The sequence below is a fragment of the Sinohyriopsis cumingii genome, chromosome 4 (genome assembly GCF_028554795.1).
Source record: "Sinohyriopsis cumingii isolate HCF-2022 chromosome 4, ASM2855479v2, whole genome shotgun sequence".
NCBI lineage: Eukaryota > Metazoa > Mollusca > Bivalvia > Unionida > Unionidae > Sinohyriopsis > Sinohyriopsis cumingii.
In genome coordinates, this window is record NC_142964.1 from 14,117,475 (window position 1) to 14,136,144 (window position 18,670).

The following is an 18,670-nucleotide window of genomic DNA, read 5'->3' on the forward strand; positions in this document are numbered from 1 at the left end:
TATACAAGTTTTCTGCCAGTGTTTGTAAGGACAGTACTTACTTTGTTTTCAAATTGACAATCCTTTTGATTGAGCCATGAATAGGTGTACTTTGTCAGTGCCAAGCAGCAGTCTCTGCCTCTCCCAGTAATTAACTGACCTTAATCCCATAGTTTGTTTTCCCACACGAAAATTCTTTGATTGAGCTGCAAGTTTTGTACAGTGGCAAGTAACAGAGGGTGGTTTTTGATCTTGCTGCACAACTGACATGTGTTCAGTTGCAACCTTGAATAGATTTTACAGATTGTTTTGATCAAAGTGTTACTTATAAAGTTCAAGCTCAGTCTCTAAATAAGCATCTGTATAAGATAGTGAGGCCAAGTCATGGGAGTCAGCTGATATTTATGATGACTAAACCACAACAATTTACTACACTATGACAGAGGATTTCAGACTTTATTAGACAATGAGGATAAATTCTTGGACTTATTAACAGATGACATTAGATAATGATATTTATAGGATACTGTGAATTAACAAAAATATGAACTTAACTTCAGGTTTGATCACATTTAATACAATTTCCCTCTGATCGGATGCCCTGGTAACCAATCCTTAAGATTGACAGGTATCCAATAGAAGTTTTCTACAATTTCTACAATTTTGATACCTTTAACTCTATTGATCTTTTACCTAAGACCAAGTCAGGTAACCAATACTCACTGACCATAATGTGTGCGTCCACAAGGTTCCAAGAGGCAATTCCTTTTAGAAGTATTAATACAAACACAAAGTAAAAACTTTGATAAAGTTTGGTTGTTTTTTTTTTACAATCTGGTCTACCCAAATCTGTCCAATCGGCCCCTTCGGTCCAATTTTATGTCTAAAATTTTCCAGCAAGTTATGCATAAATTAGGCATCTAGCAGTTTAAGTCTTCTTTCCAACACCCTGAAAGCCAAGGGGCTTTAAAATGATGTCATCTAACTTTGAAAAATAAGACTCATTCACATTGTTTTCATTTTGGAAAAAGATTGGTACAATGGTGTTCATTTACTGTTAGTGAATCAGTTCAAGAATCATTAGGATTAAGTCCCCCTGAACTACTTTTTGGACATACTGTCCATGGACCTCTGAATTTGTTAAAAGAGAAACTTCTTTCAAATGAAGATGCAGAACTTGATCTTTTCGACTATGTTTCCAATTTTAAATACAAGTTGTCAAAGGCCTGTAAACTTGCAAGAAACAATCTGCACTCTCCTCAGTCAAAAATGAAATTCAGGTATGACAAAAATGCAAAGTAAAGGAGTTTCCAACCTGGTGATAGAGTTTTGTCTCTCTTGCCCATACTGCAAAATCCTCTTCAGGCTAAGTACTATGGTCCGTACACAGTTGAAAAGAAAGTATGTGATTTAAATTATATCATTAATGCTCCTGAAAATAAAAACAACTTTGTCATATAAGACAAAAAAAAATTTCCTACTGCACTGCTATCAAAATAAGGGTAGGTAGGCAGGTTGTTTTTTTTTAACATTACTAATATTATAATGAATAATATACATAATGTTCTAAGCGCTTCAAGTACTGGGCTAAACCGGCTAAATTAGATGCATCAATCAATTTCAGAATTGTGTATTTAACGGGGGGGGGGGGGGGGGGCAATTAGACAACCAGAAAGGCACATACTTTTTTTTGTTACCTAAATATGTAAAAGGAGGTAGCTATGTTAATCATGCAGTCAATTTGGTTGTATCTGTTCCACACAGTGAGGACTTAAATGATGGAATGTAGTGGCTTTGGTATAAACAACCTTTGGAGTTCAGAAATTATGAATAATCTTGACCAGAAATATCTGCCGCAACAATAAAAGAATGAACTAAAACAGCTATTACTTGAAAATGAGCACTTGTTTCCAGATGTTTCAACACAAACAAATAAAATCTACTATGACAATGAAATTGTAGATTCCACACCTGTGAAACAGCATCTATATGACAGCATCTATATGGGATGACCCCTCTCAAACAGGAATGTTTCAGACTATAGAGTTGTATTATTATTATTATGATACGTTAACAACTCATGAAAAATCCCACATTTGGTCATAAACTCTCCAAACTGAAAAAGGATATAAAGGATGCTCACTATTAATAATATCAAGGTTTAATTCTTAACAATTTATAATATCACAAAGAAAATATTTTTCAGGAAATAGAATGTTAAATTTAAACATTATATGCATAAATTTAATTTTTTTGCCCCCTATAACAATATTAAAATCAAAACAAAACACAATAAATAAAATTATCAACAATGCATTTCAAACCCAAGAATGATCACTTAAAATGCAATTAAGTTATTCTTTCCAAGTAAAATTGCATCCCTATTCCCACCAAAGAAACTTATGTGATTAAACACCAAGCATTAAACTGATATATATATATACTTGCATTTCCATCATTAAATTGAACAAGGAATTTTTTAAAAATAAATGTCAATCAGAAACTGTGCAAAGAAACCCAAAGCAATGCAGAATAATTATGTTAATTAGTAAACATTCCGACATGCTGAGATAACCATAAGGATTAATGGTGAGATATAATGTGGGCTCTGTAGAAAGAAGTGAATTATCCTGATACCTGTATGCTATCTAAATAATGTAGTTCTGAAACTGGAGAAGTTAAATGTTGTTAAGATGAATTCACACAAGCTTTAGGTACTGATACTCAAATATCATGAAGCTAATGAACTTTGCCATTTGTTTTGTTTTGGGTTTTTTCCCCTTCCTTCTGTTGCCACTTTCACCAGAAGTCCATTTCTGAATAATGAAAACTGATTTTGCCAACCCATTTTTAAGAGTCACTCTTACAAGTCTATATTGATACTGTTCTGCCCTGTGGAAATCGCATTTACATACACTGTCCAGATCTAAGAAAGCTTTGATTATATTGATGATTTACTTTTGCATAATCACCAGCTTGATTGAAACACCATTATAAGAAAATAAGGAATAATTGTTTTCCCAAACTACTGCAGGTGCTTACACGATACAGTCATAAGAATATGGTTTCTTTTAAGTGGGTCAGAGTGACATTTGACCGTGTAGTCCTTTTCACTACTACAATGATATGGATTAACTTTTAATTTGTCACACCTGCTTCATGCCACTTATATTAAGGCAAGCCTTGAGGCTGTTCTGCAGATTGACCTTGACTGACCACAACAGAAAATGGGTGAGCATCCTGGGGATACACCACAGGGAGTAATGGTGCCAGGCCTCCTTTGAGAATTTCATGTTTTTGACCTGGAAGCTTAGGTCCCTGAGAGTCCTGAGGCATCAGTTAACAGCCTGCTGCATCCCCATTTTAGCGTTTGTAACCAGATTACCACACATCATTGCACCAGTATTACATTTCTGGTCTCTAATGTAATAAGGTGTGAATACACACAAATATACTGATTATTTTTGTCTTAAGAAAAATAAATAACTTTATTTTTCAAAAGTAATGGGTTGTAACTATAAGACAGAATGTAAGATAAACAGTCTTTAAAATGGTACATTTGTCTAACTGCAGGTAGAATCACATATATGTTGACAGGCAATCAAAAAAATGCCCATATTTTATTCACAAATTAATCTGATAAAATCATAATTGTCAAAGATAACTATGAAACAATCTAACTTCAATTCAATTATGCTCACTTAAAAATTGCACCAGAGGCATATTGGCTATGCTCAGTTCATACTGATTTTGTATTGGGGCCAAAAAGGTGTAAGTAATACTTAAGCAAATGTCAGTCACTGGTGCATGCATTCAATTTGTTATGGACAACATACACTCAGTAGGAACTTATGCCAGATGCAAATCAAGGGAAATTAAGACATGCTCAGGCCAAGACCAATGTGTATCTCATAAAAATGAAATGGTGGGAATTTCCATGTGTCTGAAATGGGTAAAACTTAAATTGCATGTTTCCAAACCTGAGAGTAATGTGAACCCTGTTCTGATTTGTAACATCTGGCAATGCCTTTTATTAATCTCTCCATAAGGACTCCTATTATAAGTGAATTACCCATCAGGTCTGCCTGCCTACAAGAACAGTCTTATCTACATTGCCTGAATGAACTCTTGAGCCTGCTGACAAAATGCTGCATTTTTGTTTTTAAGTTCTTGAAATACACAGGTAAATTATTAATACCCAGCTCCCAACTGGGCACCAGCTGTGCATCCCTCTAGATTATGATAAACATCTGCTTAAGTGTAACAAAACCTATAAACTTTGTGCATACAAATATGAAGAATGTAACCAAAGAACTGGAAATAGCACTATTTCTGTTCTCTATATTTCATTGGTTGCTTATAATTACCACTCATTTGTACAGCATGAATAATAATAAACTATGCCTTGCTCATGCCAATTTGGCAATACACTACTGGTTCATTAGCTCAGGGGTGTGAGATACTTCAATCCCAAGAAAATTCCCAAGACATATTGACCCCAAGTCATTTCAACTCCAGCTATGGGATAATTCGACCGCAATTCACGCATTTGTAAAACAATAATTAGCACATTTTGCTAATGGTCATTCCCACTAATCAGTTATTCATTGATGTCTGCAATTAAGACGATTCCAAAACATTGCCAAGTCGCTGAAAAAACATGTCAAACAGTTAATTATAATTAAGTCACTTTTATTAAGTTGATGAATGCATGCTAACTTTAATGAGAAAAAAATCAAAAGTACCACATACTGAAATTTGTATAACAGTCAAAAAGTTTTAAAACAGTAATTAGCACACTGCTAATGGTCATTCCCACTAACCAGTGGCTTAGCTCTTTGAAATTTTATATGTATTTTTGTCTTACATGAAAAAGTAGTTATTTCTTCTTAAAAGTAAAAAAACAAAAAAAAAAACATGTAAAAAGTTTATTTTGAGATCATGCAGGGCTTCGCCAATGTTGCAATTTGGATTTTTTTTTCTTTATTTGCTGCAAAATATACTATCTGGCAATTTCTTTTATTAGCGACATTGTTGGCTGTTTAAAAATGTATATACAACCATTGATTTGGAGTGGAGAATTTCAGAGACCCCATGAAAGGAAGCCACAAAATTTGATATAAATGCACTGAAATTTATCTATTGTTAAAAAAACAAATTTTTTGTCCATATTGACAAGCCATCTAAACAGTGCATTGTTATATCATAATCTGTTTATCTTTACATCTAGCATGAGTACTGTATGTTGTGAGGTATCCGTTTTAATGTTGTTGACATTTCTGGTAATGGAGATCAACTGGAAGAGGCAATATCTCATAATCTATCTTTCATCGGATTTTCGGCCGCTTGCTAGTAATTAATATATTTACAAAGACAGACATCTGTATGTGGATGGTAAGAAAAATTCCACTCTTTTCACTCAGAATTAAATCCTTCATAAGTCACATTTTGTGTAATAATTTAATGGTGACTTCAATAATGCATGCACCCTTCATCAAAGAAAGCCAACTACAGTCTTCAATAAAAATAAAGAACTTTTCTTCAAAGGAAGTCAGTATCAAACTTAAATAAAAGTAATGGAATCTGATGGATTTTTGAATTTTCTAACGTGACTGGAACACATTAACTGTGGCATGAAAGTTTCCTTTTGGAGGGAAAAAGATTTTGCTTACGAACACTACCAATGGTGGCTTAAAAGGCAAACTACCTTTTACCAACTTGGGACGTACTGAAAAGTAAATGGGCTTTGTCATTTGTTATATGTTTTTCCACTGAATTCAGACCTATATGACCTGTGACAAAATTATTGAATATTTTAAATGTGTGTGTGCATATTTTTGATGGAATCACTTGCATTGTGGATTCAATGTATGTGATAGATTCGCAGGTGAGTACATGGTGTTGATACTCTATTCATGCTATACATTAGACAATTATATATAAACAGTATTCACATATATTTACTTATTTGTTGTTCTCTAAATAAAATAAACTATTATATATGCCTTCTGTTTTCACTACAGGTGTATTTCTCATTTAATATGCATCAATTTAAGATGGTAAATGGGCCGATGAAGCACGTATTTTACCACCCGCATTTATTACCTACCCCCCATGCAATTTGTTTGGGGGTACGTGCATCATTTTCTTCAGCTAACAAACCTGGTTGCTAATACCATGGTCGGGTTCTATGGCTCCCAACTACTTTGTTATAATAGGGGTCACACTGTATGCACATGTATATATATATATATATATATATATATATATATATATATATATATATATATATATATATATATATCATAGGTCACGGAAACGCTTAATCATGCATATTTGGATGCAACTTTTTTTATCTGCTTCAACCTGCTGAATGGGAAAATACTGATTTGATAATTTTAGCTGTGCTGATATTTACACTGACAGAGAATTCAGTGGCTAAAAAAAACCCATATGAACATGTTGTCATTGTAAGAGTACATCAGAAGAACATGACCCAATAGCTTGGTGGCAAGTTCAAAGGCTTGACTAGCTGCTGAGTGGTGGGAAAATGTACTGATATTGACAAAGACTGAATTCAGAGGCAGAATGACTGAGTGTATAAAGAGTACATCAAATGAACAACTTTAGCTTTCGTTATTCTGTTCATTTCCAAGTGTAGCCGAATAAGTAGTGCATGTGAACTCGAAATTGACATGTTGAGCATTAGACAATATGTTGTTTGCAAATTTTGACAAGTATTTTGGGGTTAAAGGGCAAACTTACGAAGATTGTAATGAGATTCAGCAGAGTGGTAAAGTTGCTAGAACTTGTAGTTCGCATGGAACACTATGTGTGATGCCTAGCTTAGTGCTTGGAATAAGACCTTTCCTTGGCGTGACATAATTTACTCTCACTCTAATGGACAAACAAGAGCTACATGTCAGTGGTATAAAGAAGTTATAAAATTAAACTCAGTGGCAACCACTGGTTTACTCATCTGGAAATGTAGCTACTTCAGGTATGCCCAATATGCTTCTGGTACGGGACTGCAACTTTTGCTGGTGGGACTCCTGTTTTTCTCAAAATGGGAGTCCGAGACTTCTAGTTTTAAAATCCTGGTGAGACCACTGTATATATGTTCTTAACTAATAATAATAATAATAATAATAATAATAATAATAATAATATAATAATAATAATAATAATAGTAATAATAAATGAGGACTTTGTATAGCGCCTTATCTTTAGAAGCTCTAAGTGCTTTACAACATTAAACAACACCTATAACATATAAAAAACCATATATAATGATATGATTACATAAAACAAATACCATGAAATTAGAAAACATAAAAAACATGCTGAGAATATTTAAGGTAGGAAACATTAGTAGGTCTTTAAGTTTATTCTTGCAGTAGAAATAAGTGAGTTTTGAGAGCACTCATGTATGTGATCACTGTGTCTTTGAGTCTAAGTTCAGTGGGCAATTCATTCCACGTTGATGGGCCCTGGTACGCAAAAGAACGCTGTCCATATGACTTTGTTTTTATAGTGGGAATATATGACTGTCAGAAGAGGAGCGTAAGAATCTTGCTGGTGTGAACACATGGGTGAGGTCAGTTAGGTATGCTGGACTAGAGTCTGTCAGTGAAACATATCACAGAGAACAAATTTTGTGTTTGATTCTGGATCGAATGGATATCCAGTGTAGGGTACAGAGCAGCGGGGAGGTGTGCTCAATTCAAGTCTATAACAAACAATATTGTTGATACCTCTATTCAATTATTTTAATGTTCATTGACCGTTACATCTCATATTATGTCATTAAACGATAAATATGTTATGTTAGGCCATACATGACACTGCCTGCTCAACTTAGTGGATTTTATGTGCAGCTAAAGTGGATTTCAAAGGCATGAAAGACACTTGCGACAGGTGTGAATGCAGCATTTAATGAAAGCACACTATACTAGTTTTAGGTGGTTATGTAATTCAAATGTTTCAGCCATTAGTCCTAAAATAGAAATCAGTGAAAAAAATGAACACATATGGAGTCTCTTAAATTAAGACAAATAAAATGATAAATATATTAAGTTCCATAGCTATTCAACCATGTTATTACTTGATAACATAGATTAGTATATACCATTCACAAGTGCTAACATATATATTTTGTTTTGTTATACATATTTGATTCCCCCAGAAGATCACATGTGTGTACACGGAGCTAAAATGGACACAAGTTTTTCAACTTACTAGTTTTACTCCATTATAAACATAATTAATGAACACACAGGCTTGAGAACTCGAAAAAAGTCAAGATGAAAGAATTATACAATCAAAGGGATAGTGATTCATGTGGTCTGGAATGTAAAATTTTAAATAACAATCATGATGGAACAAAACGTAAAAATGTTTCTGAATCTTTTTCTGTTAATAATAAATTTCTGCAAATAAATCTTATAAAACTAGTTCCATGAATTTATTCCATTCCTGTAACTTCTCTTACATTACAGTATTTTTGTCTACATTAATGTCCATTACAGCCCATTACTTTGTTTTGGGAGATCGGAAATGATGAGTAGATTTGCATGCCACAATTACTCAGAATTTACCACAAGTGCATGCAGAAATTGTGAAATTGTTGGAAAATGCATTGGCTGTAAGACCCTCCTCAGAAAAATATGAACAAGGGTTCAGTGACCAACATCTTATCAAAATAATTGTAACTAATATAGCATTCTTGGGCAAGTCAATTTTAAGTCTGAACAACTGACTTTTTTATTTAAAAAGATTTATTTGAACATGGCCTGAAAAATTCTTTGAGCACTAGGGCAAATTGCAAGTTGTATTCATCAGGACCTGGAGGAAACCTGAGCTATGTTTAATATTTTGAGAGGTGAGTAACACACCAGTTTATTATTTTCTTTAATGATTTTTTTTTTTAAATTTACCGAAATTTCACCATTGTGTCAGAATAACAGTAAAAGCTATGACCTTTTTGGGCACAAAGAACCAGAATATGCGCAAGTGATTTTTAAACATATTTAATCACTTGCCTTGGAGCTGTCTGGAAAAACAATTTCTTGGAACATTATTGTAACTTTTGCACGAATAGGAGCAGTAATAAATCACCTGCTATATTCTCAAGAAAGAAGAAATATTAATCGAATAAATGATGTACCTTAACTTCCTTTACGTTATCCCTGTTGACAGATGATATGTCAATAATAATGTCTACATCGTCAGTGGCAGTGTCAGCAGGTTTTTGAGCCAACACTTTGGTAGCAAAGAATTTGGAAATTGTAACTTGTTTCTTTGATGACGATGCTTCATCACTGCTGGAATTTGTCTTACTTATGTTGGACTTAAGTTTCGTAAGACCAAATGTTTTCTTTGGAGGCATATTTAATGACAAAACGGGTAAACAGTCTTATAATTAACTCCTCTCTTACTTTCTTGCCGCCGTTTCTTCTTTTACGCGTGAGGAGTAGCTTCCCTTGGTAAGAATATTCCGAATATTATTGTAGCCTGGTTCCCGGCCCATAAAAAAAACTGTAGCTAATGTCCCTATTGCCTATTCTTTGTGTAAATACGACTGGGGACATGTCAAAATATTATTGTCTCTTTCCAGTCTGATTCCCTGTCATGTATGCTCACTGTGCTGCACTCCCGTACTCAGGGGTGATCTCGTTCACAGGGGTGACACGATGATACGAAGCAGAAAAGTAGACTATATTCCCACACCTCCATGACAACTGAACTATTCTTGGTTTTTCCCCTGACTAATTTTTTTTTAAAGCTACGTTAAAAATCACACACACACACACACACACATGATAAAATAAACAAGACCAATACGTATAATGTTTTTATAGTATCATCCAGGCACATTTTTCAAATGGAAATTACCCTATTGGCCTCATTAATACTGATTTCCTAAAGGTATATGCTTTTTCACAACTTGAATAGTTACAACGTAAAATGAAAAATATAAATGAAGATATCATTCCTTTTCTTACTGAATGTAATCCAAGTTTGTCTAATATAAATAGGATTATCAATAAATATTGGGATTTATTAAAATGATCATGTAGAGCAAGTGTTAAATAACTAACTATACGAAGCAAACCCACACTTGCTTATAAAAGGACTAATAAGCTTAAATATTTCCTAATTAATTCTAAACTAGAAAAAAATCATATACAAAGGAATCATCAACTAAATGTAATAGACCTAGATGTTCGCACTGTTCTTTTATTAATTAAAATACTTCTTTCAATATTAATAATACGAAAGAAACATTTAAAATAAATTGTGATACTAATCGTGTAACATGAAATGGTATTTATTTGATCAATGCAAAAAATGTGGCATTCAATATATCTGAGAAACCAGTCAACAAATATCTAAACGTTTGAACCAACATGGATCAGACATAAAAAATTATATCGATCAATCATTTTCATCTCATGTTGCCGCACATTTTAACAACAGTTCTCATACTTTGCAAAATTTCTCCTTTCAACCTATTGTAATAGCTGATTCTGAGATGGAACGTCTGCTTAAGGAAACCTAATGGATTCACCGTCTTATTACGGTATATCCAAAAGGTCTAAATTCGAAAACTCTATACGACATTCATTAATCATTTTTTTTTTATATCCCCTATTTACAATTAGTTAAGATTAGTTTTATATTATTCTAATTTACAGAATGACTTAAATAGTGAAAGTATAAGTAATATCATAAAAATAAGTTTACTTATTCTTTAAAAATGAAGAGGCATTTTAAAATTATTTTCAATATATTATGATTATCTATTTATAAAATATTTATTTATATGATTAAAAGTATTATGAACATCATAAATTTTTATTATAAAATTTGAGTTCTGATGAAATATTGAACATTCGTCAATAATATATCAAGGTCACTGTGTTTTTGGCTAATCTTCTTGACTTTTGTTTAGAGGGGAACTAATTGGGTCCGAGGCCAGGGCTCTTCTTCGCACATCTAGCCGGATGTTCGTCAGCCAAAATTTCACCAATCTTGGAAGTATCACTATGATTACCCTTAGTCTCTCTGAGGGTCGAAGTTATTCAACTCGCATCAGAAAGAGACGACGTTGTTCCGAATGATTCTGATGCGAGTCGCATTACTAATATGCGATGGAAAAGGACCAGGATATTCCAGTTGAGAACTTTAATTAATTATCGAGTTCAGGTGACCATTATTTTTCCTATATAGTCCTTTCGTTTGTTTGTTAGTTCTCAACTTCCCACTGTGTCCAAATCCTAATAAATATGTTAAGTGAAATTATCTTCAAGGATGCACTCACTAAAAAGTTCTTGTCATGTTCTTCAACATTGTTTCCGGTTGAGGCTGGACTGAAGAAGAAAAAAAATCAGAATGATCGGTATACATTTGAGGTACAATTCGTATGACTGATCTCGAAGTTGCAAACGCTACAGTAAATGTAAGACATTTTGCCTGTCTGGTTCTGGAAGATCATTCACTGTAAGCCAAGGGCCGGAGAGTGTCCTCTTCTTTCTTTGTTGTTCGTACGAGTGAGATAATTTTTTTTAGCTGAAGGTTGTTTTATTTTAAACAAAAGTTATTGTTGAGACAGTTTTTTTATATATCTAAACTAAGAACACAGACTGTCATAACAAGTTCCATTTTAAACGAAAGATTAATATTTTCTGTTTTTGCGAACACTTCACAACATCATTGAGACAGTATAAATCGGCGTTTACTCATCAAAGAAAGAATAAAATAAAACTGACAGACAGACAGAGGAAAGAATGCAAAAGTATATGGCACAGATTATGTGAGTTAAAACGCATATCTTTCTTTTTAAAATTTGATAAAAGTGAACATGATTATTTATGTTGGGCCAATGCCCAGTTCATTTACAAGGTGGTTCAAATGTATCTCTTACAAACATTTCACATCGCGGGATACTTTATTCAAAAGTCCATACAAATATACAGTTTAACGGATTGTTTAAGATAGTATACGTAGACATTAACTGGTGGTAGTAATGGAAGACGATAAGGAAACAAATTAGACCCTATGGAGGTAAATAAATACTCCTGCTTGATCAATGACAGACAGTCCAGATGCATTTTGGAAGATCACACGGAAGACGTGATCTTGGAAAGTATGGAAGGTGGCCTCAACATTTAATCTCCAGATGATCGACGATCAGCCTATATTCTTACAAGAGATATGCATACAGGAATTGCCGACAAATCAGGATTGAGCCAACAGCTCTGGTGATATTTTCACATTCCCAAAAGAGTGGGCGACCCAGGAGGACCTTTTGGAACAAGGATTGGAAAGAGAGGCACAAGTGCTAACTGAAGAACCCAAGCAAACAGCAGTTAGGGAGAGAAATATGAAAATAAAATGACCGAAGATGACAGAAAGCAGTTGGTATCAATTCGTTAACGATCTGTACCAACTTCTCGGAATATCTTTACATGGTAGTATTAAAAGAAAACTGCTAACTCACACAACGATTATTGTATGCAGCTGGGAAAGACAGATTTGGGCTGGAGAAACAGAAGTGAGTTCGCCAACACCAAACAGAAGGCAGCGAGAGATTAAGAGTATACGAAAACAGCTTAGAAAAACAAGTGAAACGGAAAACTGAGGTTTGAGGCAGCCGAGAGATCGTCTCTGATCAAGACTGAACACATAGAGGGCAACGGAAAGTATCGAGAGGTAGAGGAAAGAGAAGAGCAAGAAACAGGCAGCCATTATCTCCAATATGTATAGAGTAAATTCAGCCTTACTAGGGGGAGAAATGTCTGGAAAGATTGAGTGCAGTAAAGAGGATGTAAAAGAGTTTTTGAAAGTTAATCTCTCGGTTATCAGAGATAAGAGCCTCTTTGTAACTCTAGTAGAATCGACCGCGCAGAGACAACAAGCAAACTTCTAGACATGAAAGAACTGATCTGGAAAGAAGTCTAAGATGTTGTGAAGAAACCCTGATCCTGTTCAGTTCCAGGGACCATCGGAATACCATAAAAGGTATACAAGAAATTCCCGAAAGTAGTAAATGGGGGCACCCTACGTACAATGGGAATTAGCATTACAGAACCCCTTGGGACAATCTACGTACAACTGAAATTTAACATGGCGAAAAATCGTGGGTCAATCTACGTACAAGGGGAATTTAGCATGGGAATAAATCGTGGAACAATCTACGTACAATGGGAATTTAACATGGGAATAAATCGTGGGACAATCTACGTACAAGGGAAATTTAACATGGGAATAAATCGTGGGTCACTTTACGTACAAGGGAAATTTAACATGGGGAATAGATCGTGGGACTGTCTAGGGACAATGGGAAATTTAACATTACGGAAACCCCTGGGGATAGAGCCTCAAGGGAATTTAACATATGGAAATTGAACATGGTGGATCTGTATAGCATCAAAGGGAATTGAACATGGTGGGACTATCTAGGGACAATGATGGTAGAGGGTCAAACACAACAGAGACAGAAACATACATACACTAGTACAAGCGTGGGATTTATATATAAAGCATTACCAAGACCTGAAATCTTGCTGGGGTGTTCAAAAATTTGCATAATTGTAATGATGCTATAAATAGCTATAATCAAGGAAATGCTCAACGACAAAATGGATGTGACTAAAAGTAACGTTAAAATGACGAAATTGTCCCAGAATTTAAAGGAAAATAAACATATCCCCGAAAATTAAGTTACAATGGTTTAGACTAAAATGGATAAAATTAGTAACTACTTACAATATCAACTTCTGTGACGATCGTGGATAAATACCTATGTATCTATAATCAGCTGAAATTCCTATGAAATCCCACTATCTATTTATAGCTCCAACTTGTGGGTTTTTCCTTTGGAAAATCCCACTATCTTTTTATAGCCTCAGCTTGAGTGACGTTCCTGTTTATGAATTCTAGTATATATGTATAGCTACAAAATGTGGAAATCCCCAAGTCGATATTTATAGTCTCAAAATTTCCAGCGTCAGTGACGTCACTGTACTGAACACTAGGGGATAAATGGCAACAGTGTTGCAAGTGGCTGACCTGAATACGCGCTACTGTAGGTAGGTAGGTAGAGTGTATCTGATAGGGATAAAGTGAGTTTTATAGGGACAAACAGAGACCAATACACACACACACACACACAACATACGCGCGCAGACACACACACACACACACACACACACACACACACACACACAGAGGGAAGAGGAAAAAACAAACCCCAAATATACTATCCACACTCGGGAGGAAGAAAAAAAAACAACCAAATATACGATCTACACAACGTAAGCTAGCACACACACACACACACACGCGCGCGCGCGCGCGCGCACCACAGAGGGAAGAAGAATAAAACCATTATACACTATCCACACGGAGTGAAGAAATAACCCTTTACATATACTATCAACAGAGTGAAGAAAATAGCCCATTATATTCCATCAACAAAGAGTGAAGAAGAAAAAGTTTTTTGAAAGCACCTAAGCCCTCACCTGCAATGACCAACTCTGCCAAACACCTACACCCCACCCCACCCCCACTCCCAACACTACAAAACCCATTTAACCCGTTATTTTATGGCATCAGTGTGTGCTTTAGGAAACATCAAGACACGAAAATGATGGATGAATAGACTGACTATTGTTTACGGACTTGCATGCCTAAAGAGCGTGCGTGAAGGAAAACATCCTTCCATTTCAATTCTAACTAAAACATGATCGAGAGGGATAGAGAGAGGTGAAAGAGCACAATTTCATAAAGTGTGAGTAAAAACAAAACACGCCATCCTTATTATACAATGTCAAGACCAAGAGACACTTACGTTTTCTTTCTGGTCTATTCTCTTTTAGAAGGTAGTATGAAATTTCACATCAAGGCCAACGCATCGGCTCACATTGTCAATTTTTCCATTTCCATGTCTTTACTGCCACAAGTTCTTCATCATCTTCAATTTCTTCTTCTTCTTCTTCTTCTGAATCCCTCTTCTCTGTTTCGTCTTGTGTTTTGTTTCTTCTCTTTTCTCGTAGGGCACTCTGAATTCCAGTGTCCTTTCCCCTGACAACGATATTAGGTATCTTGACTTTTGTCTCTCTTTCTTAGACGAAGCAGGTATTTTGGAGACAAATACCCATTTACCTTTGCAGATATAGCAAACTTCATTAGCACACACTTTCGTATGACTCTCATCAAATCAACGACCAAAAGAGTAAGTTTTGTTGCCACTTTCGCCTGTGAATTATGCTTTCGTATGACTTTTAGCAAATATTTGACCAGCAGGTCGATCTGTGCTGACTCTTCCATCTTCGTGATCGTTTGAGAGCGGAATGAATACTCTGACGCTAAGACACTCTCCTTATATACAGGGACCTGCTGCGTATGAAACCTAGTCAAATGTAATTTTGCAATAAGATGAAACGATTTCATTGAGGAAGTAAAAGGCAATGATGTACCGTATCGCCTCACACAAAACCTGAAGTGTTAGCTCAGATCCGTGTCAGCAATTTCGAAGACGACATAACTGAGCTTTCATCAATGTTCTCCAATTATGCCACAAAACCACGAGTCCTGATTCACGCCAAAAGAAATTTCGTTCGGTCCATAAAAATTAGTATCACATCTGAGAAACGCAAAAACGAACTTCCAGAAAACTGAGAACGACGGCTTACACATACAACGTAAATGTATGAGTTCAAGTAGTGCGTAAAACTTAGTCAAATTAAATTTTTATAGTCAAGACGAAACGATCTCTTTTCGAACAAGAAAGCAGACACCAAGCGACAATGGCAATCCGTGTCACACAACACTTTTCAAAATGTATATGATCAGAGGTTTGTTCTAGCGATCTGCACGGTTAAATTAAATGTTGATGTATTTTGCAATAAGACGGACACAATTTCCATGGGATCACCATTGGTACGATTGTTCGTGCATTAGTTTAATTTTTAAAAATATTTTTTTTTTTATAAATCGCCTATAGGATAGACCCAGTAAAGCATGGCCATTCTCGTCACTGTGTGAATAGCTACTCAAGTCAATTCGAAGTGAACGCGGTAAGAAAATAAGTATAGCCAATGAAATGGCTTACAACGGGTGATGCATTGTTTTGTTCTAGGACTGTGTGGCATAATAATCCCTATGTTCTTGCGTTGTTACCATTACAGTACAGACAGACTGAAATGTGAACTTACAAGCCCTCTTTGTCTGTGTTGTACCATTTCTTCTTACCACATCAAAATACTGAGCGTCACAGTATTGGTTCGCGTTTTCAAGCTGACCATTTTTTTTTATATCTCACTTAAACATTTTAACATAAACACTCACACTCACATCGGTAGAGTCAGAACAGATGTGTTACAGTATTGAGGGGCATGTTATCTTTTTTTCCAAACTAATAAATTTGGGGTTTGTATGAAGTAAAGAACCGAAAGTACAGTGAAACTCAAGGATGATGACCCAATCTGTCTGTCTATTGATGCGTGTATTTACTTAAGAAGAAATATGACCTCTAAAACACAAAGAGATACGGCAAGCATGATTAGAATGAACATAACGATGTTTTCCTTCCCGCCCGTGTAATTTAGAGCTTCAATCCTCTTTGAAGACAAACTTGGTCTCCTTTTGTAGGGCTTGAAATAATAAAAAACCTGAAGAAATCTTAAGCACTTTGCTATAGATAATTTCATCAACAGACTAAACAACATAAATACCGTTACAACACTAGAAAGCCTTAAATCTTCTATCAAAAAGAAATGCATCAAAAAATTAAAGATTAACGATAACTAACCAATGAAACCGAATTTAACAAAGGCAGTGACATGTGAAGAAATGGCTCTCACTTTGGAAAGGTAGGCGAATGTACTCTGTCATGCACCATCAACTTGAAAAAAAATTATAAACAGAGAGAAACCTGAATTCAAAATTCAGTTGTTTTTTCTTATAAATTGTTTCGTTTCTTTTTTCTTTTTTTGGAACAAATCTAAGCACTAATATAGAGTGGAAAAGGGAAAATGCACATGCAAGCTTTGATATTTCTGAAAAAAATGAGGGGATATTCCTAACGTTCATAAACACCTATGGACTTGGACTTGTCTGTGACTTATCCACAAAACAAGATGTACATATTTCTGGTCAAGCTGCAAGTATGTGCGTGTTTTTGAAAATGGTAAAAATTGGATATACAATTTTCTCGTGACACTTATAAAGTGAAGAGTCTGTGCAAGTGTCAAAAGCCAAAGTCATATAAGTTTTGTATTTTGTACGGCTTGTAAAGATTTCCACTTTAGAAAATGTGAAGTATCACAAGTTATTATCACAAACAGAAGTGGAACATAGGGGCTTGCAAGAAAGAAAATAACTCATACAGTTGGTGTCATCAAGAGTGCTAGAGACGGTACCCGAACTTGCTTGCTTGCTTACTTGAATTAAAGTGATTTTCGCTCTAATGGAGCATATATCACTGGTTTAATAACGCACCGCGTGATTTTTAATTACTGCTGGGGAAGGAAAGAGAGCCTCATCCCCCAGGCTTTTATGTACTCACAGACTACTTTTAAATTTAGCCACTCAGGTGTAGGACTAACTAATCCTTAACAACCTGACTGAAAGGCTTTAAACATGAGTGGGAATAGTCTCACCACACACTCATTTTTCTGTCCGAGCGTGGTAAAGGAGGGAAAAGGTGCTCAGCAAGACAGCCATGGGTGTTAAGTACTCAACAAAACGCTAGCCCGTACTTATTTCAAATCAAGTCCCGTTTTTGCTAATGGACAATAAAAAGTACCAATAATGTGTTAACCACTTGTGCAATTAGTTCAAATCTAACGATTCTGTTAAATTTCCTACTTCCTAGCATATCAATCTAATATTAGTACTTAGTGTACATAAAAATAGCCATACTGATCTTATTTAAATTATTATGTCTAAGCGACATATACCAGTTTGGTCACTGTTAGGTTTAAAAAGTTAAGTTTGTTGCGGTGTTCCAATGGGTCAAGTTTGTTTCGAGAATAGTTTAGTCAAGGAGGGATACCAAGCCAAATATGGTTCCCTAGTTAATAAAAAGCAATCTTTTGGAGCCCTAAAAAAGGCTGCTTTTTTCTGTTAGAAGGTAACACGTCTCTCTTTTGCTTTCACGTTCTTTCCCGCACTCCTAGTCTCATGATTCTTGATATCAGGAAATGCGTAGCCATGATGGGCGGCAATGTAAGCAGCGGCTTCTACCAGTTGACTGAGGGGGTATCCAGTGTAGGTTTGTCTGTAGAATTGGGGAAGAACTCTGACCCTAATCCCCATTGAGAAGGTCTTGGTTTAAAGGTGTCTAGAGATTTGTAGGCAACGTATTGTATGGCTCTAATAAACTACCCTGCTTTGTTGACGTCATACAATGCTTGATCTAGTCCCATTTCGGTGTACTTCTCAACGAGTGTCAGCGTCCCCCTCCTCCTCCTCCTCCTCCTCAATCGCCTCAATTTCCTCTTCTGGTTCAGATACTAATTCTTTAGTTGAGGTAGATAGTTTCAAATCCGCTGTTTTGGTGTCTGTCGCTGTTCTTTCAGCTGAGATTGCCTGTAGTATCGGAGTGAGAAAAGAATGTTGTTGTTGTTGTAGGGTTTAACGCCATTTTTCAGCACGCGATAGGCTATACATGGCGGCCAGTATT

At 35.4% G+C, this 18,670-nt stretch overlaps 1 protein-coding gene across 1 annotated transcript in view; it reads right to left on the reverse strand.

Moving 5' to 3' along the window:
* Positions 1–9,454, reverse strand: part of LOC149800641 (DNA mismatch repair protein Msh3-like) — a 112,936-nt gene extending 103,482 nt beyond the window's left edge. Inside the window, exon 1 of the mRNA XM_089954651.1 lies at positions 9,146–9,454. Coding sequence (XP_089810777.1) covers positions 9,146–9,367 — 222 coding nt within the window. The 5' untranslated portion in view covers positions 9,368–9,454. The remainder of the gene's footprint in view (positions 1–9,145) is intronic.
* Between the last annotated feature and the right edge of the window lie 9,216 nt (positions 9,455–18,670).